Genomic DNA, 22,205 nt, shown 5'->3' on the forward strand with positions numbered 1-22,205 from the left:
TCTTCCTCTTCTCCAGTTCAGTCTTCAGATTGGGAGCGTCTTCCCTCTGAAACTCCTGGGGAAAGTACTCTCGGGGGAGAGGAAGGTCATTATCACTTTCCGTGGATCATAAACAATGGAGAAAAAAAAAACCGTCCACCCGTTTTAAAAATCAGGTGCAATGAGGTTACAAGCACGCGATTTTCAGCTGGTCTACAGGAACTGGGTGGGGGCTTCAAGCTCCGAGGTCCCGGCCCGGAGGGAGGTGGTTACCACGGCAACCGGGCCCTGGAACCAATAGGTCCCCTCGCTTCCTCTTTTCTTTCTCCGCCCCCTCCGCCCTCCTTCTCTGGCCAAGGTACCATCCGGACGGCGTCCCCCTTGCTCGGTGCGCTGATTGGCCGCCGCAGGCCGGGCGCTGATTGGCTATGGAGGATGCCTTGCTGGCCCGTGGCTATGGAGGTGGCGGCGGCGGTTGATGGTTGACTGTTGGCTCTTAGGTCAGGGTCGCCTCCGAGGAGACGCACAGGGCTCGGCAGCTCGGCTGGCCCGGGGCGGCTACGGCCTCGGTTCTCGCGGAGGGGAATCCAGCTCGGGTCCGCCATGCCGGCGGGGCGCAGTGAGCCGGACGGCGTCCTCAGCTACCAGGTACCGGCCCCGCCTCCCGCCCCTCCCGCCCCTCCCGTCCCTTGTCCTCCCTCCTGGCCCCGGCCTGGGCCGCGCTTTCCCGGGCGGGGATGGGGATGGAGAGAAGGGACACTCCCGGAAAAGCCACGGGGCGCCCTGCACGGCGGGCCCGGGTTGCGGGAGCGGGGGTGACCTTGGGCCGGAGCCGGGCACTGCGGCAGCCAGCGCCCGGGGGGCAGAAGGGATGTGGATGGCGTCGGGTGCCCGGGGCTCTTTTCTCCGGCGAGGGACCAGGGACGTCTGGCCCAGTCCAGAAGGGTGGTCCGACAAACAGCTTCTTGTGTCTTGGGGTCCCCGGGCCAGGGGAGGCATGGGGAGATTGGGATCTGATATAGGGAGGGAGGCTGTGGTCCTCTGGCAGCCCGATGTTTGGGAGACTGGGAGGGGAGGGGCAGGGACACTTGGCCACCTTTGGGGGGGGGGGATGGGGATGCTTTAGGGATTCAAGGAGCAGATAACAGGAACTGTGCTGAGAGAAAGAAATGAAGGGTAGAGGTGAATGCAGGGAAAGATAAAAGGTATGTGATGGTGTTAGGGGGACCAAGGAAAGGTTTTGGAATTAAGTGACAGATCTTCATGCTGGGGATAGTTCTGGAGAAAGGGGCTAGAGCTGGAAAGTTTTGAATGAATAACAAAATGATTGTGTCGGGCACTGGATTTTTCTTTCTCCTCATTAGGATGGTGACATCAGGAGACCTCCATGTCTCTTGATCATAGGGGGAAAAGAAACATCTGAGTTGGAAAAACCTGCCAGTGACACATTTATGCCCATTTCGTGGAGCACTGACAAAGGGATGGGGAAAGATTTGAAGCTGCCTGAGATAAAGGTGGTTTATAGAAGGGCAGAAAATAGCCTTGCTCCCCACCTTCTCTCTCCTCTGATCTACTGATAAGGCAGTCAGTCCTAAATCATCTATCTTCACTGGTGGAGAAACTGGAGGCTGAGAAGAAGTCTGAAGTCTGAAAATACCTTTGATCTGGTTCAAAGGACCCCTGTCTTTTACTGACAATAGTTTAGAATAGAATGCGTGAGGGAACAGAGACTTTATTTCATATTATACTTTAAAAATTTTATTGGCATCTTTCCTTTTTATGTTACCTGCATTTCCCAATATATCCTCCCCACCCTTCATCCTTAATAACAAAGAATTTTTAAAAGGAAAAAAAAATCAGCAAAATGAACCAACATTTCAACCAAGGCAGACATTTTAAGCAGTATTCCATACCATAGGCCTCCACCTCTTCAAAGAAAGGGAGGGAAATACATCCTCACATCTCTTTGGGGGCCAATCTTGGTCATTGCAATTTCACAACATTCAGTTGAATTTTTTCCTTTTTATTTTTATGAACTTGAAAAACATCAATAAACATGAATATTTCCTTACATGAAGAGCAGAAGAAGATTATATATGAAACCATGAATCTATTTTATATTCAGTTTTTTAAAAGTATATTTTGATTCATCATGTATTTCCAACATTGACCTCCTTGAATGTTTCCTGTTCTGAATTTTGTTCTGTTTTGTGTATTTGGAGTAGCCTTTCATATGCTTTTTAATAGTCTGCAATTCTTTTTAGAACTGTTTGTTCATATCCTTTGATCACTTATCCTTTGAGAAGTGAGTGTCTTTTGGTCATATATTTGTGTTAGTTCCCTCTATATTTTGGGTATCAGACTTTCCCCAAAGATATCTGATGCAAAGATTTCCTCTTCCCATTGTCTTCTTCCCTCCTTGTCCCATGTGCATTAACTTTGTTCATGGAAAAGCTTTTCAATTTCATGTCACCAAAATTACCTATTTGATCTTTTGTAATCATCCTTGTCCCTTATTTGGTTAAGAATTGCCACCCTAGGGGGGCAGCTAGGTGGCACAGTAGATAAAGCACCAGCCCTAGATTCAGGAGGACCTGAGTTCAAATCCAGCCTCAGACACTTAACACTTACTAGCTGTGCAACCCTGAGCAAGTCACTTAACCCTCATTGCCCTGCAAAAAAAAAAAAAAGAAAAAAAAAAGAATTGCCACCCTAGATATGGCTGTGAAAATTACTTGATCTGGTTTTCTTCTAATTTTTTAATGGTATAACCTTTAACTTTCAGGTAACATGTGCATTCTATTGAGATATATGATATAAAATGTTGGTGAGCTTAGTGAGATATACACTCTAAACCTAATTTCTGACAAACTATTTTTCAGTTTTATCAGCAATTCTTATAAAATAGGGAAGTCTCTCAGTAATTCATTGTCTTTTGTTTATCCCACACTTACTTTTTTTTTTTTTAAGTGAGGCAATTGGGGTTAAGTGACTTGCCCAGGGTCACACAGCTAGTAAGTGTTAAGTGTCTGAGGCTGGATTTGAACTCAGGTACTCCTGACTCCAGGGCCGGTGCTCTATCTACTGCGCCATCTAGCTGCCCTCCACACTTACTTTTATGTTCAATTATTTATCCTTTCATATCTGGTATAACATACCTTTGAATTCCAGATCAAACAAGATCATCTCACATAGAAATAAAGGCAGGGATCACAATGAACAACACCGTTTCTTTACTATCCCTGTCCCTGAAGGCTTCTGTTTGACTCCACTCCACACCCCTGCCGTCGCCCAATATATTGAAATCCTATGGGTGGAAGTTTGAACTAGGTGATGACTTTCTAAAGTCCCTACCAGCTATAAGAATCCATGATTCTAGGAAATTTGGGAAAGAGGAAATTGGAGTAGTCATTGAGGATTTTCTGGAGGAAGTGAGAATGGAATTGGACCTTGAAGAAAGGAGAATGCTTAGATAGGTGTAGGGAACATTCTACTTAGGGAAAACAACATACAAGTAAAGTCACAGCACTGAGAATTAATGTAAAGTATGCAGGGATCAAGGAGCAAACCAGGTGAATTGGGGCAGAGAGTTCATATTGGAGAGCAATAGGAAGTAAAATTGAATCTGTTGGGGGAGAGCCAGATTATAGAAGGTTTTCAAAGTCAGGAGGAGTTTGGATATGATATAATAAGCAATTGAGAACCATTGGGTTCTTAATCAATGGAGTCACATGGAAAATGTTTTAGAAAAATCAATGAGCCAGGAGCAAGCAAAACAAATTGGAAAGAGACAAGTAGGGGTTAGGTCAGCTAGGTGACATAGTGGATAGAGTACTGGGCCTGGAGTCAGGAAGATCTGAGTTCAAATTCAGCCTTAGAAACTTACTAGCTGTGTGACCCTGGACAAGTCACTTAACCCTGTTTGCCTTTGTGTGCATACCTTATAGGTGAATGGAGGTACATGTATGGTAGAATCCATTCCATAGAATATACAAAAGGATGGCCCTTTGATAAGGAACATGTGCAACCAACTGGTGTTGGCCATGCTCCAACAGAGAGGTCATCTTGTAAGAGCATGGAAGCTCTATCGATTTACTCTTTCACAGAATGGGTGGCTTTTCCTGGCTCTCTCTGCAGAGAGGTGAGGGTAAAGATATATATATATTGTTTTGTTTTGTTTTGTTGTTTGCAGGGCAATGAGGGTTAAGTGACTTGCCCAGGGTCATACAGCTTGTAAGTGTCAAGTGCCTGAGTCTGGATTTGAACTCAGGTCCTCCTGAATGCAGGGCTGGTGCTTTATCCACTGCGCCACCTGGCCGCCCCAAGATATATTTTTAATGAGTCTTCAGCATAAAGGGATGGTTGAAGAAATGAGGATGTTGAGTTCTCAAAATGAATACATATGAAAAAGTAAAAGCAGAAGGCCAAGCACAGAAGCTGGAGCAACATCCACACTTTAAAATAGGGACAAAGTCTGGGGGTTACTCACAGCTTCCAAATAGCTGCTGAAATGCTTAGCAGCTGAAGAAACTAGTCTGAGGCTGGTGCTGGGATGATTTGCCAGTTAGGAAGTGGAATCCTGGGCATCCTAAGGGTGGGTTAACAGGGGGTGGAGTGGGGAGTTAGATGAAGTACTAGTGGAATCAGGCAAAATAAGAAGGCATTCTAGTCTCCAAAGAAAGCTGACATTTGGGGAGTGGTCCAAATGTGAGGGGGTATGGGGTGCTCTATCAGTGGGAGGAAGGGTAATAGAAGGACCTCAATCTCTAAAAGCCTTTGGTAATCATTCCGAGGGCTCGTGCTTGGCAGAAGATTGGAAGAGTAGTGGCAATTTGTTTCACTTATTTATATACTTCCCACTTTCCTTTCCCTCCACTCCCCTATGTATAAACAAGGAATACTTTTTTGCCTTTCATTTCCAATGGCTAGAACTACTGGTTAATGGTTGCTAGGAGCAACATGGGCTAGACTTGTAGAACAAAAGAATGGAGGTAGCTATTGGAACAATTCAAGCAGCAAATTCCCTTCTTCCTAAATTGTAAAAATAATTGTCTTTGCTCACTATTTTGCTTTGGCCAGGTAGTTAGTCATGGAGTGGCCGTCTGAAGCAGTAGTTATCAGGAAACTGAAAGGTAACCATGTTTATCTTAAATCTGTTGCTAGGTAACTGCAATTAATGTTAGAGAATAGCATTTGTTTGGTTTTCTCACAAAGTAATAACAAGTTCACTATTAAGTTAGTGGTTAGGAGACATACTGACAAGAAAACTCTACTGAATAACAAGGACCTATCTAAATGGTAGTTCAGTAGGAAATCAAAAAGTCCTAATTCATTACTTGAAACAATAAAAGTTTATAGAAGGCAGCCCTAAACTCAGGATGGCAACCCATTGGTCATTTAAGAGAAGATGTCTTATTGTGGATAAGACATCTGGAGCCTCAGTGAAGGTGGGGAGGGGGGGGAGTGCTAATCAGAGGATCATAGATTTGGAGTTTGAAGGGACACTGGAGGTGATCTAGTCCAATGATTCTCAACCTCTTTTTGTGCCATGGACCTCATTAGAAGTATGTTGAAGCCTATGGATTCTTTCTCGATACTTTTAAGTTCATAAAATAAAATACACAAGCTTCCAGGAAACCGATTATGTTGAAATAAAGATGATTCCCTGTCCTCCCATAAAAATCATTGACCCCATAGGGTTTGTGGGCCCTAGGTTAAGACCCCTGTTCTAATGTAACCCCCTCATTACAAAGATGAGGGAACTACTGGAGAGGTTAAGTGATTTGTCCTAAGTTACAAAAGGCAGTAAGTGACAGACTTGGAATTTGAACCCAAATCCTCTGACACATGATCCACACTTTCCCCTATGCCGCAGTGCCCTTTTGGCCTCAGCAGCCTGCAGATCACATTTCTTCCTTGCTTTGTAGATGTCAGGGATCAGTAGGGAGGTAAAGGTGAACAAGGCCTTGAGGATTTGTGGCATGAAGTCATTGGAGTAGGTTCATTAAGGAGCTAGAAACCAATGAGCTACTCAAGATAAAGGAGGAATTTGGTGGTAAAGAATTTGGGAATTGTTGAAAAGATGAATGAGTAGAATAAGTCAGTGGACAGTGGATTGGTCAGTTTTCCTAACTGCAATTCTCAGGACTCAGAAAAGGAAGTTTGAAAGTGGAACTCTGATCTCCATTTCAGCCACTGACCCTTTCTATTTTGCTGCATCAAGTGATTCTAGGATCTGGGGACATTATGTGAGATCCATCCCTGCTTCTGCTTTTTAACTTGTCCACTATTAGTAAGCTCTAGGCTGTGATTTTGGGCTGCTTTTCAGTTGTGATTCATCCAGGTTCAAGGCTTATTATTTAATTCTTTCTGTTTCAAGGCCTTTATTCTTTCCCATCACCAGGGCCCATTCTTCATCAGTGACATTCTATTGCAGTATTTTGTGTGTATTTAACCCTTTGACCATTTATTCCTTTATTGTTATTTTAAGCTCTTAGAGCCTGTCTCTCTAAATTTAATTCACATTCACTGACTCTATGGAATGGAAGGAGATAAAAAAGAATAAAGGGAAAAAATTAGAGACAAGGTCTTTTCTACAGTTTTTTTTCTCCTTTTTAGATTGAGGAACTTAATGATACTATAGGAAAGTAATAACTACATTGTAGATATGGAATCTTGAGTTTTCATGACTAATAAAGCTGTATTCCAATCATCTATGGCTGACCTTTCCCATGCCTTTGATGACTGTGGCTTTTCTGACAAAGTAAAATGAAGAGATAAACAATTTTTTAGTGAATTCTGCCTATAGATAGCCACTCTGAATTACTGAAGCCCACCCTACCCATACCTAATTTCCATTAGTAGCAGATTGTTTGCTTGAATTTTCCATATAATTATCTCCCTTTTTCATTTTTTTCCTTAGAGAACAATAGACAAGAGAATCTTGTCATTGAAACCTTAATTTGGGGGGCAGCTAGACCCTGGATTCAGGAGGACCTGAGTTCAAATCTGGCCTCAGACACTTGACAGTTACTAGCTGTGTGACCCTGGGCAAGTCACTTAACCCTCATTGCCCCACAAAAAAAAGAAACTTTAAATTTAATTCATTCAGTGACTATCAAGCAGGTACCATTGCACTATGCTGGGTGTTGTGGAAATTTATTTTGATTTGGGGACCCTACCTTTGGGCTGAGATGAAAAAGCCTTAGGCCCTCAGGGTCTTTTCTGTGTGGGAGGTGCTGGTGCCCCGCCCCCTCTGCTTCAGCTGAGCCCAAAAGCCCCATGGGCTATACAAGATGCCAGGTCAGACAGCTGGGGGGGGGATCCCCAGCTCCCTCCACCCTGAGCAGATCTATCTGAGAGATCCCAGGCTCGTCCAGGCCGGCCTCTGGTGTAGCCCATGCCAAGGTCCCAGGCGCTCAGCAGGGGGCAGGGGCCCCTGGAGCCCTGGATGTGGTACACACGGGAGGCTCGAGACCCCCCCCCCCACAACCGCAGTCAGAGGGTAGCTGGCGGATTAACTTGGTGTGTGTGGGGGCACAAAAAGCCCCTGGATTTGAGTGGAGAGAAGGAAGATATATAAACTGGAGAGTTAGACAGTAGGGGGACTGACAAGGTTAAGAGAACAAAAGGGCACTAGGAGAAGGCTAAAGGACTAGAGCAAAAGGCAGATGTACGGAGCAAGGGAGAGGCCGGAAGGTTAAGAGGTTGGAAGGAATGGACAGAAAGGGGCTACAAGGAGGGACTCTGGAGACTAGAGAAGCTGGGAAGAGGCCAAAGGATAAGATTAAGGGGGCAGACAAGACAGATGGAACAGAGAAGGACTCAGGAGACTAAGAGGACTGGGGAAGGGGAAAAAGCTAAGAGCAAGAAGAGACAAACGGAATGGAGAAGGGGGGCTGACAAGTTGAATGGAACAGAGAAGGACACTGGAGCACTAGGAGAACGGAAGGAGAGGTCGGTGAGAGAGAAACACAGGAAAGTTAGATGCAGGGGGATTGACAAAGTGAAAGGGGCTCGCAGTTAGAAGAAAGGAACTGAGCAGTGAAAGTGGAAACATACCCTAAGGCAAGAGGCGGCAATGGCCCTTATTGTATTAAAAAAAGTTCCAGGCACAGCAGGTGGAAAGAGACACTTTGGAACACAGTCAGGTTGTACATTTTATTTCCCTTTATTCTTTTATCTTTTTTTTTTTTTTGTATGAGGCAATTGGGGTTAAGTGACTTGCCCAGGGTCACACAGCTAGTAAATATTAAGTGTCTGAGGCCAGATTTGAACTCAGGTCCTCTTGAATCCAGGGCCGGTGCTCTATCCACTGCGCCACCTAGCTGCCCTCCCTTTATTCTTAATTTAAAATTGTATCTCATAAATAAACTCTGCTTTGATTATTTAGTTAAGAGGCTTCTTAATCTTTTGCTTATCAATTTGGCAGTGGAGCAACTTTATAAACGGCCCACATTAAATTAATAGCAGTCAGACAGCCAGTTAGTCAAAAGTCCCCAGATCAGTCCTCCAGTGAGATTAGCCCCCCAAATTAGCCTTAGTCAGTCAAAAATATTTTTACAGTGTTTAGGTGGATACAAAGTTGTACAATGTATAGCCTTGTCCTTTGAAGAGCCTAAAGTCTAGTTGAGAAGAGAATGCTATGTGATGTTATGGGAGTGACCAAAAGGCTGTATAATATTAAGCATAAGCATCAGGTGATAGGTGCAGATATTCATTCAGTAAACATTTTCAGTGCCTATTGTTGGATTCAAGACACTATGATAAATACTTCAGGGAACATAAAGATGAATATGACATAGCCTTGGCTCTCAAGTAGCTTAAAATTGAGAGAAGAACAAAAGGCATGCACACAAATACCTACAATACAAGACAAGACAAGGACTATAGAAATTCCTGGGAGGGCAAGATCAGTGGAGTTGGGAGTGGTCAGGAAAGGGCTTCATGGAGAAGATGGGATCCCCGCTGGGCTTTGAGAGAGGGAGAGGAATTGGATCCATAGAAAGAAGGGGGCAAATATTAGCAGGGGAGAATGGCATGAGGAAAAGCACAGAGGCAGGGATGTGTGTGGTATGTTCCAGGCTGGACGACTTGTCCAGTCTGTCTGGAGGAAAGGGGTTTGTGAAGGAGAGGGGTAGGAGATGAGATGGCACGCATGGACTAGGGCCTTGAATAGCATGATCTGATCCTGCAGGCAATGGGGGGGGCGGTCTAAGTAAAATATTTTTTAACAGCAAATGACATGAATAAAGTGGCGTTTTAAGAAGGCTAATCTGTCAGGGGCATACAAGATGGATTGGGAGATTGGAGACAAAGAAAGGAGCCAAGAAGCAATTCCAGTTATCAGGAGTGAAATCAGGATTAGACTGGTGGCAAAGGCAATGGAAAGAAGGAAATGAATTCAAGAGACATAATGAAGGAACAATAAAAATTGATGATTAATTTTTAATTTATTCTGTGATGGGAGGAGTCACAGATAACACTTATAGTATTTCAGGTCTGAAATCTGGGAAATGATGCTGCCATTGACAGGATTATGGAAGCAATGGAGCAACAGAAGGAAAATTTAGTTTTAGAAATGGGAGTTTGAAGTAAGATTTCTATATAGTTATTAGAGAGCTATTATAGGCTTCAAATTAGGAATCATCAGCAAAGAGAGGGGAGTCGGAGCCTTGAGACTGAAGCTCTCAGAGAGACAATTTGTAAAGAAAGAAAAGCAGAAGGTTCTTCTTTGGGGGACACTCACAGTTGGGGAATCAAAGGTGGGTGAAAAGTTACTGAAGGAGATGGAACCTGAAGGGGGAGAGAAGTGGGAGTCAGTATAGTGTTTAGGGTCACTGAGGTCAAGGAGGAAAGAATTTCAGGAAAGAGGGAGTACCCATTGTCAATGGTAGAGCAAGGGGGAAATAATCTGTGCAGGAGGATTTGCGGGAATATAGCCACAATAAATTGATTGTGTTGATGGAGCTGGGGGTTCATCTAACTATTCTGGAAAGCCACAGGGATGATACTACTAGGCTTATACCTTTTTTTTTTTTTTTTTTTTTATTGAGGCAATTGGGGTTAAGTGACTTGCCCAGGGTCACTCAGCTAGTAAGTGTTAAGTGTCTGAGGCTGGATTTGAACTCAGGTACTCCTGACTCCAGGGCCAGTGCTCTATCCACTGCGCCACCTAGCTGCCCCTACTGGGTTTATACCTTAAAGAGGTCATGGACTGAAAGAAAGATCTAGATCCACACCAAAATATTCATAGTGATGCTACTTGAAACAGCAAAAAGCTAGAAACAACTTTTTGCCATTTGGGTTATGACTCAACAAACTGTGATGGATCAATGTTATGGAAGTTTCCAGGCCATAAGTGATGGTGAATATGAAGAATTGTCAGAGAAACATGGGAAGATTTGTATGAACCAATGAGGGATGAAAAAAGGCAGAACCCAAATATGCCTAATGACTCTAGTTATGTAAGTGAAGAGAACGCTAAAAGACAACAGAATTCAAGTACAAGACTATGGCCCATAGTGGTTCTGGATGACTGAAGTTAGTACACAAGACTGGACTTTAAGAGCAGAAATGTTACTCATTCTATCAGTCCTGATTCCTATGTGTATAGGAGGGATGGAGGTAGGAGGCAGGGGACATCAAGAAGTGATCTCTATGCCCAAAAAAAGAATCTTAATAAAAGAGAATGAAGTGTATCAAAGGTTGGGAGGGGAGAGGAGAGAGACAGAGAGACAGGCAGACAGGCAGGCAGAGAGAGACAGATAACAAGGAGAATATAATTGGAAGACAGCCTCTGTATTCATTTTTTAGAGACCGGATGAAGAAGCAGTTGTGGACCAAGGAGGGACCAGTACAATTCTCAACATTCACTATGAAAAAGAAGAGCTGGAAGGTAAGATCTAGGCCTGCCATTTTTTATAGTAATCAAAAAGATTGATGTTATTGAAGTACTTATTTCATGAACACTTAGTAATGCGGAGGAAAAACCTGTTTATCACTTCCTAACCAGCCACAAAAAATCATAAAAATTCCATTTAGAGAAACCTCCTAAGTATCTCTTCAAAGTCTCTTGGCTGCAAACATTCCATTTAACCCACAACATTTCTAGTGGTTCTGGCAACTCCCTCTGCTGTCCCCACAGCCCTAGCCTTGGTGGCAACCACAGTGACTGAGGCCTCACCAGACAAAGCTCACTTTGCGGAAGTTGTTGGCACCAGCAAGTGTTTCGTCATCAGAAAAAGACATGTTTTTTTACCCATTGAAACGATGCTGAAGTGGACCTGTTTGTCCCTTAGCCTTATCTCCCCTCTACACTCTAGCCAAACTGCATTATTAGCCATCTGGGCTGCCTGGCCTCATTGTCTTAGCAGCGGCTGTACTCCAGGGCCGCTGGGCCTTTCTCTCCCTGCAGCTGAACCCTTCGATATGTGGCACCTCCCCTTAGAATAGTTCCTTGATTATTAATCAGGGACTGTCATGCTTTTCTATTTGGATCCACAGTGCTTTGCACATAGTAAATCTTTTATTTATTCATCTCCACCCAGATTCCTCAATGCTTCATCTACTCCTTGTAATATTCATTTCTCTTATGGAAAATGAATATCACAAAAGGAAGAAGGGAAGGTAACAAATATTTATTTAGCACCTACAGTGTGCCAGGTGCGGTGCTAAGAACTTTACAAATTGTCTCACAGGATCCTCACAACAACTCCAGGAGGAGGGGCTATTATTATCCCCATTTTACAGGTGAGGAAACTGAGGCAGAGGTGAAGTGATGTGGTCAGGGTCATACAGCTAAGGAAGTGTCTGAGGCAGGATCTGACCTCAGGTCTTCCTGACTCCAGGGCCAGCGCTCCATGCACCATCAGCAGAGGTCTAGCAACACATTTTTGTTTGTTTGGTATTTTTTTGTTTTGTTTTGTTTTTTGGTGAGGCAATTTGGGTTAAGTGACTTGCCCTAGGTCACACAACTAGTAAGTTGTCAAGTGTCTGAGGCTGGATTTGAACTCAGGTCCTCCTGACTCCAGGGCTGGTGCTCCATGCATCATCAGCAGAAGTCTAGCAACACATTTTTTTAGGTTCCTCAGCTTGGTTTCCCTTATTTGCTCTACCTGCTGTGTCATATTGGCATTTGAACGATCTATTGTTTTGGTGTCTCACAAACATAGATTTAAAGCTAGAAGAGGCTTCTGCGTTCTTTATATGCTTTAAAAAATGTACTAGGGGCAGCTAGGTGGTGCAGTGGATAAAGCACCAGCCCTGGATTCAGGAGTACCTGAGTTCAAATCCGACCTCGGACACTTGACACTTACTAGCTGTGTGACCCCGGGCAAGTCACTTAACCCCCATTGCCCTGCAAAAAACCAAACCAAAACAAAACAAAACAAAAATGTACTTATTGTTTCCTTCAATAGAATAGAAGTTTCTGGAGAGGAAGAATTGTTTCATTTTTTTTTTCCTTTTCATCCCCACTTCCTTGTACAATACCTGGTGCTAATGAAATAATTAAAGGTCATCTAGTCCCATGTCCTCATTTTACAAAAGAAAAAACTGAGGCCAAGAGAGGTGATAAGACTTGCCCAAGGTCACACAGATGGGAAGTGACAGAATGGGATTTGAAACCAGGCCCTCTGGCTCCAAATCTCTCAGTTTCTGCTTTGATATACCTCTTCTTCCTCCTTTTTTTTGGGGTGGGGGGCAATGAGGGTTAAGTGACTTGCCCAGGGTCACACAGCTAGTGTCTAGTGTCTAAGGCTGGATTTGAACTCAGGTCCTCCCAAATTCAGGGCCGGTACTTTATCCATTGTGCCACCTAGCTGCCCCTCCTCCTTTTTCACCTTGCTCAGACTGTTAGCCATCACATGCAGAAATATTCCTCCTGGTTAACTGCAAGTGATCACACTAAACCTACACACACACCATCCCCAGAGACATTCATGATTCTTGTGCTTGTACAGTATAACTCCTTTTATTTTTTTAAGAGGAGTTTTGCTGTCCTGTTCTATCTTCAGCCTCATCTGTCCACCCTCCTAGCTTATCTTAAGTGAACAAGTGAACAAATGAACAAGTGAACAAGAGACTTTCAATGATCTTCCCTGCCAGGTTATAAAGATCTAAGGCTTGAAACTGATTCTCCTACTTGCTCTTGGTGTGTCCTTCCTAATTAAGGGCATATCCTAAGGACCAAAAAAAGGAAAATGGACATTTGGCTTGTTACCTGTTGGAGGGGTTCCTTTTTATACTTTTAGAGGAGGATAAGAGGGGACAGGAGGGTCCATACATCCTGGAATTTTTTTTTGGTGGAGGTAAAAAAATTCTAGAGTCCTTTATTTAGCCCCCAGTCTGTAACTTGAACTCAGGAGTCCCCACTGCACATGAGGGATACAGACTGACCAGCTGAGCCAGTGTGAGGAGAGACGGGGTGGATAATCAGGGCTCAGCACCTCTCCACTGGACATCAGGGGCTCCCCCCACAAGCTGCTGTCACCACCGCTCTGGAAATAGCCCCACTCCACCAAAATCCTTGCTAGAAAATAGTGCGCCATCTTGGAAATTTGCCTGCTTTGCGGAGGTCACTAGTGTCATGGCTAACACTGAAATTTCTTTAATGGAATAGCCATCTTTTCACATTTAGTAGAAAAAAGATCTCTGACTAGGGTAGGCAGCAAAAAACCCACAGGAAAAGAGGAGAAAGAGGAGAAAGAGGGGGAAGGGAACCTTGGTCACAGTTTGCATCATTTTCCTTTATTCGGCCTGGTCTTTTCCTCTGACCTCCTAAACAACACGTCTCTTGCTTGTCGACCTATTGATCTACTTCCTGGCTCACCGAAGAGTTTTGCTGTCCTGTCCTATCTTCAGCCTCATCTGTCAACCCTCCTTCTAGCTTACCTGAATGCTTACTTCCCTCTGGCTCTGGCCTTCTTTCCCTAAAGCATTTAACTCTTGACTCCAGCTTAGATAACAGGAGTCTGGGGATTAGGACCAGTAACCACAGATCCTCTCCATGTCACACGAGGAAGCCTGAGACCTTTCTGAATTGGGAGCGGTGTGTACTGGGGACAGTTTTATACAGATTCAAGTCTGGGCCAGTCTACCTAATGTTGAGTTCCTTTTAATTCAAATGTGGGCACGACTTTTTGAGAGGGAAGAATCATTAATTCTTCATTTACACTGCCTCTTCTATGGCTAAAAAGCAAGAGATGACAACACCCCCTGGGGACGCTGTAATGTATTCCTCTGCTAGCAGGTGGTGGTTGCTGAGGTTTTGTTCCTTGTACACATTCCATATCACTTGGCCCATTCTCTCAACTACCTTTCTATACTACCTTAAATACTCGGTCTTTGTACATGCTTAGTTTTTTGGAATTATAGGCTTCCTCACCCCTTTCTGCAGTTTCATCAGAAGGTGAACTGTGACATTTTACTTTATGTATAGGAAATAGAGAGATAAAGCATCAACATAATGTATACTAAAAAGAAGAGAATATAAATTCAGTTCTTGAGGTTGTTGAATTATTTATTATCATCTTTTTTTTTGGATGGATCATTTCTGATGCTTCACCTTGATTGATGGATACTAGAATAAGTTTATTTCCTCCTGAGAAGGTTTCAGTTGAGTTAGTCATATCTGGAAGTTTTGCCTAAATTGTTGGATTATTCCCTTGCTATTACTGACTGGTTCAAACTGTAAGCTCAAGGGATGAGATAACACCCCTTTGTTTATAGGAATATGGGGTCCAAAATTGTCCAATCAGCAAGAAAAATCACTAAGGCAGAGTACCAAGCCAATAGTGCTTTATTAAAGGGTTCATGGGACCCTCTAATGAAGTGGACCTCAGATTTTCCTCATGATTTGAGATGTCTCTGGTCCCCAGGACCTTGTTTTTATAGCTTTTGATACCTGGACACTCAAGAGAAGCAAAGGAAAACACTAAATCCCATTGGTTGATAGACCTTGTTTGGAGGGCAAAAAATTATATATCAACCAAAAAATGGTATATCAGCAGTGGGGTCAAGGGTTGGGTAAAATATGGGCTATCTCTGCTGACTAATTGATCATAAGATGGATGGGTTCCTCCTCGTGTTGGGCAAGAGGAGATGGTATGGATAGTACAGAGATACCAAAAACAAATTGGGGGACTTTCCATACCATACCACTCACGCAAGGCCTGGACATGAAATTTGAGCAAAACAGGATGAAGATATCTTTGTCAGCATCCTTGTGGTTGTGCAAGTGAGTTCCATAACTGATAAACAAGTAGCAAATGTTAGATTAAAATTTGAGGCCTACTGTAATAACCTATTTTACCTAATTATCCCTATATGATTTATGTAAAATATCAAACTGATCAATACTGATTAGAATAGAGGTCCAAATGAATCATTTGTCATGGGATTGAGCTTTGTGTGAGTGTCCAATTTATATACACTGGATTGTATGCTGTTTTGTAAAGGTTTTGTGGATATCTGCTCATGAACTGGAGCAACCACTATCCATCGCCATTTTAACTTAGATAATCACACTTGTTCTCTCAAACCCTGATCTTTGCTACTGGTTCACATTCTTCAATCATAAACCATTAACAAATTATATGACGACACCTACCCTTAGTTATTCTTACCCTTTCTCACAGGCAGGCCTTCACAAATATATATATGTGGATCTATCTGCACAGGTACCCAGTTTTGAAAGTGGATGGAACAGTCACGGGAGGAAGAGTGAAGGAGTATTTGCAATGCTGCTGATAATGAGGGCTGAATGTAAGAATCCATAGAGAGGAAGAATGAATGTGAGGGGGTACAGCTAGGTGTTACAGTGGATAAAGCACTGGCCTTGGATTCAGGAGGAGCTGAGTTCAAATCCGGCCTCAGACACTTGACACTTACTAGCTGTGTGACCGTGGGCAAGTCACTTAACCCTTATTGCCCCGCCCCCCCCAAATGCTCTAAAAAGAAAAAAAGAATGAATGTGAGGGAGAACAGATGAGACCTCAGCAAAGTGACCACAGGATGCTAGCTAGGAACTAATATTTTACTTTAGACTTATAAACAATGGCCAAATGCAGTGAGGTCTCCCAGACTGACATTAGTGCCATCATCTTTTCCAGTGGTTATTCTATCACCCTTCCCAGTCATCTTTATAACCTATTATTTCCTGCTGCTGAGATGTCCTCTTAGACAACATGAAGCAGAGAGACTACATCTCTCAAGTAGATACATTTCCCATAAAAAATTTAAAAGAGAAAGAAAGAAGAGGCCAAGCATATTCAACATCTTTTAGGTTCATCAGTTAATTATTGTGAGGAAATGGGGATTGGTCTCTTCTCAATAAGAACATAATGGTCACCATTCAAATGACACTCCTCCAAGCTTATTTGAGGAAAAAGGTCTCCTTCTCCTTCCCCCCTCCCCACCTGGCAAACAAAATTACATGGTTCAGGGAAGCCCTGAGCTGGTCCAGATTAGGTCTGCTCCTGAGATGTGTCCATATAAGGGAGGAATTGAAGAATTGTCCCCATATCACCTCCCCCATTGGCTAAGAAATACTTTGTTCTGATTAGCTAGTTTTTGCATGTAGATTGTAACCCTTGAGTAATCGGACCAATGATGAAAAAAGGGGAGGGGCCATTTCACGTTAGGGATTAAGAGATAAAAGGTCTGTGAGCCTCCATTTTTTTTTTTTTTTTTGCTCACCCACCAGGTGCACACAGCATGGTCCATTATCGTGAGAATGACAATAAATGAGCCTTTGACACATCACCACCGCTGGGTTCCAGAAAATTATTGTTGGAGTCATTTTTCTCACAATTATAATTTAGCCCCCATGTTTTTAGGCTCTCTTTTATGGGCAGTGCTTATTTTTATTTCTACTTATTTCTGTGTTGAACCCAGCTGGCTATAAAAGTGTATTCTGTAAAGGGGATAACTATAGTGGCACAGAGTAGTTTCAATAAATGTTTGCTGAATAGATTGCGGAGGGAATTTCTTCAGCATCACCTGCATAAAATGGATGAACAAAGGTTGACTTCATCAAATGAGAGAAATAAAGGAGGTTTTCAGTTGTCTCCTCACTGTGCCAAAGGGGACCCAAGCAACCTCTTTACACCTCACTTGTTTCCAGATTTATCGTGAAATACTCACCGTCTGACTCCAAATTTGAGGCTGATCATTTTGAGCAATGACGAGAGCTCAGGCAGAGAAGGGCAGGAGAACACACCAGGAGAATAGCGACAGCTCTAAAGCATTCCTGTAAAACCTTTATAAGGATATTCATGTTCCTGCAAGTCCTAGGCTTCAGCTGTTTCATCATCCCACTTTGGTTTTGTCAAGGGAGGATGTAGATCTCCCTAGAGGTCTTTGTAATAATAACAGCTAATATTTAGCAAGTCTCTAAGACTATAAATTGCAGATTAGCACCAGGGGAAGAAATGCCCTCGTTGGAAGCTCCTGCCACTGATGAATTCACTATCTTCTAATATAGTTTTAAGGTTCACCACAATACAAGGGGTAGGTAGTGAGTTTCCCTGTTTTACAGGAGAGCGAACTGAGGGTCAGAGACATTTAGTGACTTGGCCGGAGTCACACAGCCTATAAGAGGCAGAGCCAGGATACAGACTTGTTTCCAGTTTCCAGACGCATCCCACTTTAATTGCATCACTTCCTTCATAAATTAGACAGCATCTGGAATGGCTTACAATGGACTCACCTGGAAAGAGAGGCCTGGATTAGTGAAAAAGACTAGTGTAATGTCCCTCTGGAACCCTTCTGTAGCAGCAGGGATGAGGAAGCTGGTCATTAACTCTTCCCCAAGAACCCTCTATTCCACTGGTTTCCTAGACAGAATCCTGGAACTTGTCCTCATAAAAAATCAAAGAAATTTAACTTTGGAAAGAATCTTCATGGTTAGCTAGCCTAACATTCTTTCTTATTTTACTTAAATAAGTTTGTGCAATTTAGCAAAAGAACTGTTTAGCAATAAACTAATCTATTTTGCAAACTTAGAAGACTGCATAAAAGTGAGTTATTATTATAATACCCAATCATTTCTTTTTTGAGATTAGGTTGCCCATGTTGGGAGTACAGAGGCCATTTACTGACCCAATCCCACCACCGATCAGTGTGGAAGCTTAGAGCTGCTCTGTTTCTATTCTGGGTCAGTTTGCTCCTCATTAGGCAGCCTCACGGCACCCCACCCTCCTGGGGGCCCTCCATCTTGGTGTAGACCATGATCAGCTTTAGGTCAACTACGGCTCAAAACTCCTAAACTCAAGTGATTCACCAGTCTCAGTCTTCCCAGTAGCTGGGATTATAGCCTTGCCCCACCAATCACTTCCACAGTGCTACCGACAATCTCCTTACACACACACACACACACACACACACACACACACACACACACACACACACACACACACACACGCCATTAGGATGTAGTGAAAAGCAAAAGAATATCAGCACCATATCAGCCTGAGCCTCCAAGAAAAAAATATTTGTGTGTGCAAGCTTGGTTGTGAAAGTATTGGGAAACCCTTTTTTCTTTGCTTATGCAACCCTGAATTACCATGGCAATGAGAAAAGCTCCAGTAGATGCTACCCCTGAGATTCCAGTTCCAAAACATCACTAACTGATGAACTTGAGCATCCCTCTCCATGGCAACTCAAGTTGCATTTGCAAGATCTTCTGTTAGCATGTAGGAAAAGAGGAAGGATGTGGTCTTTATCTCTTGTGTTTCTATAGGGATTAAGATGCCCCCCCCCCTTTTAAAAAATATTCTTTCAATTCTTATCTCTACTTGGACCAGTTAGGACCCAGAGACATTCAACTCCCTACCATAGAACATATTTGATAAAGTGATTGGTATAGTAGAAAGTGCCCTGGCTTTGGAATCAGAGCATCTCGCTCTAAATCTTGGCTCTGCTAACTACAATCTATACTGTCCTAGGCAAGTCCATGTCTTGACTTAGATTCTTCATCTGAAAAATAGAGGGTTTGGAGTGGATAATCTCTACAACTCCTCTTATTAGTCACATTCTGGATATCTAGGGATCCATTAAAGCTGAACTCTCAGATCAAACCTGAGAGGTGCGGGGTAGAAATAGAGTCCTGTGCAAAGTTCAGCCCAAACCTTGTCTCAAACTTCTCTCTCTGCCTCTGGGCAAGTCACTTAACCCTCTCGGAGCCTCACCTTCTTCATCTGCGAAATGGGAATAATACCTGTGGTGTCCACCTCACACAGTTGTTGGGAGGCGCCTATGAGCTAACTGTGAGTAGAAGACTTTGCAAGTGTTTTATACCTGTCAGTCATTATTATTTATACCACTGATCATTGTGCAGCAGGGGTTGGCAAGCTACCGCAGGCTCTCCAGCTGGCTGCCCGAGAGCTAAGATAGTTTTTACCATTTAAAAATAAAATTTAATTGTATTGAAAAATGTAAAACCCATTCTTAACTTTAGGGCTGACAAAAAAATATAGCCAGTAGTTTGCCCTCCTGATGAATCGTTATCATCTAACCTAGCTTTCCTGTCAAGGTCATTCAGTTCTGGGTCCAATCTGTCAAACAAATATAGCAGTTTTTCATCTGGTTCATAACTTTACACTTATGACCTAGAAACCCACTCATATGTGCCTGAAAGTAAATACTTCTTCCCAGCTCAGTAATTTTGTTTCCCTCAAGTTGTGAGATGGATGCATTAGGGCCAAAAATCTCCTCCTCCAAATGTTCTTGAAACATATCAGTGCAAGAACATTCTGATGATACAGGATGAAGGTCAGAGGTATAAATTTCCACTTGCAGGAACTTCAGTGATTTATTCAGTTTCCCCTTAGTGCCACCAAACCTGACCAAGCTGTCACTGAACCCTGTGTTCTCTCCCCCTCTGCCTCCTGCCCAGGCCCTCTTCCTCATATCCTTTAAGCTTTAATAAAGACTTTAGAGAGGGAAGAAAAAAATGAGGTGAAAAAATAAGGGGAGTGGATATTAGAAATGGTGTTCTACAGTGGGTTAGCCCCTCTTAGATAAGAGAGGTGGTGAGATTACAGCCCCCCCCCCAAGAAGAGCCACAGAAGAGCTTCTATAATTCCTCTACCTCAGATGTTTTCAATATTCAAGGATGGGTAATGTCCTTGATATCAATAGTTCCTCATCTTGATGCATACTACAAGCTTTTGATAACTGATCAGATGGTGTCTGAGAGTTGCTGTGGCTGAAAAATTCATCCTCCTATGACTGATCTGTTGCTAAACCTTTCTGAACTTATCTAGGCTAGACGTTAGCTTAAGGCCCGTGCTCAAAGCCTTTTCAGTGGAAAAGATGATTGTCTCTGGACCCAGGGACCCGGGCCTTACATTCTTCCTCTGATGCTACCTGTATAGCTCTGAGTGAGTCATATAACCTCGGGAGACCTTAGTCTCCTTATGTGTCATATGACGGAGTTGGACAGATGGCCCACAAGGTCCCTTCCGGCTCCAAAGCTATCTTATTCTGACCATTGTAATGGTGGTTACACTGGCCCCTTCTGCCCAAGAACCAGGCTGGTTACTTTTCACTTCTTCCCAGAGTTCTCTGGTACCATTGAAGGGTTTGGGAGTATCTAGTGTCTTTGTCATTGGCTCAAGCCCCAGCTGATTTTGTTCCTCCTATTTTAGGGGCTACCATGCATCCCAGTTCACTGTCATCACTTAACAGTCAGATTAGCTTTTTTTTTTTTTTTTTTTTTTTTTTTTTTTGGCGGGGCAATGGGGGTTAAGTGACTTGCCCAGGGTGACACAGCTAGTAAGTGTCAAGTGTCTGAGGCTGGATTTGAACTCAGGTACTCCTGAATCCAGGGCTGGTGCTCTATCCACTGCGCCACCTAGCTGCCCCCAGATTAGCTTTTACAAAGGAGTATTTACTTCAAAGGTATATAATAAGCACAAACATAGGAACATCCCCCCGCCGAACTTGTGGGAGTGTAAATCTCAGGATTCTCAGGGCTTTTCTACTGGGTTGGCAGCAAAATCCAGGACATAATCTTGGCTCCAGCTCCTAGGTCTGGGACTCCACCACTTGTCCTTGGAACAGAAAAGGACAAGTGAAACAAACCAAAATCCCAAGTGTGTTTCTTAGGGCCACAGGGAACTAGAGAGTGGTGGGCGAGGGTAGCCCTTCCTCTCACTGAGCTTAGTTCATGGTGCCTGTGCTTTACCCTTTGGACATTGCCGGAAAGGGAGAGCAAGACTGTTCCAGTCTGGTCCCTTTGACAGTCCCTTGTGTCCTTGGAGTCCCCAGAAGTTTCCAAGGGAGGTTCCAGCATATATTCCTTGGGAAGGACTCTAGCCCATGAGCCCAAGACCTATTCTGCACAGGCTGGAGCCTCTGAGACACCCTGTGTATTATTTGGCTTGGCAAGCACTGCCCGAGTTTATATTCTCCTGACCTCACCTTCGAGAGCCCAGAGGTGCCTCCAGCTCTGATGGAGTATCCGGAAGAGTGCTCCTGCTGAAGAAGCTCAGGTACCAGGCAGAGCAGCCAGCAGGAGTTGGTGATTTTTTTTCTTCAAGGCCTCCCTTCTCCAGAAGGTTCTAGGTTAAACACTGAACTCATTTTGTAGAATTAAAGAGACAAAATAACTGCCAGTCCTCTCATAAGTGCGGCAGTGATGAACATTGAACTCATTTCTGTCGGTGTTTCTGTTTGTTTCCCTTTTTAATTCTAGACAGTCCTTTAGAGTGAGCCTGTGTCTGCTCTTTACTTTGTATCCACTGTTAAATAGAATGTCATCTACTTTGGGGCTACGCAAGAAACAAATACTTGATCGACTCCCTCTCCTTTTGTTCACTCCATTTAATGCCTCTCCTTCCACAGTCAAGCTTCATTCTCCCTCTAATTTGGCTACTGGGGCTCCCTCCCTTATCTCCTATATCTATTATTGGTTGACTGTCTGACAAAGAGTCTGGCTGTGCAGGGGGAAAGGATGGTGGTTGACTACAACAAATGGGCAGCCTGCCTTCGAGGCTTATTGCTTATCTACAATAGGTAGTATGAATGCGTGTACTCAGTCCAACAGACATAGATTTTGACACTAGTATTTGTGTCAAATTGACCCAGTCAGCTTGCAGGTTGATTCAATATATCCTTAATTCCTGCGCATTTTCCTGCATCTCAGGTTCTGGGAACTTTTGAGGTTTTCTAAGACTGGAGAAATGTCTGGCTTTAAAGAAGACTCTTTTGCCTGGTATACA

The 22,205-nt window shown here is 43.4% G+C and overlaps 1 protein-coding gene across 2 annotated transcripts in view; it reads left to right on the forward strand.

Annotated features, from left to right (window-relative positions):
* The first annotated feature begins 304 nt into the window (after nt 1-304).
* The window catches only part of SLC4A8 (solute carrier family 4 member 8), an 81,734-nt gene continuing 59,833 nt past the window's right edge, over nt 305-22,205 (forward strand). For both annotated transcript variants that reach the window (XM_043965653.1, XM_043965654.1), the window contains exons 1-2: nt 305-627; nt 10,795-10,876. In XM_043965653.1, the coding sequence (XP_043821588.1) occupies nt 583-627; nt 10,795-10,876 (127 nt within the window). In that variant the 5' untranslated portion in view covers nt 305-582. The remainder of the gene's footprint in view (nt 628-10,794; nt 10,877-22,205) is intronic.

The sequence above is a fragment of the Dromiciops gliroides genome, chromosome 5 (assembly GCF_019393635.1).
Source record: "Dromiciops gliroides isolate mDroGli1 chromosome 5, mDroGli1.pri, whole genome shotgun sequence".
In the NCBI taxonomy this organism is placed as follows: Eukaryota; Metazoa; Chordata; class Mammalia; order Microbiotheria; family Microbiotheriidae; genus Dromiciops; species Dromiciops gliroides.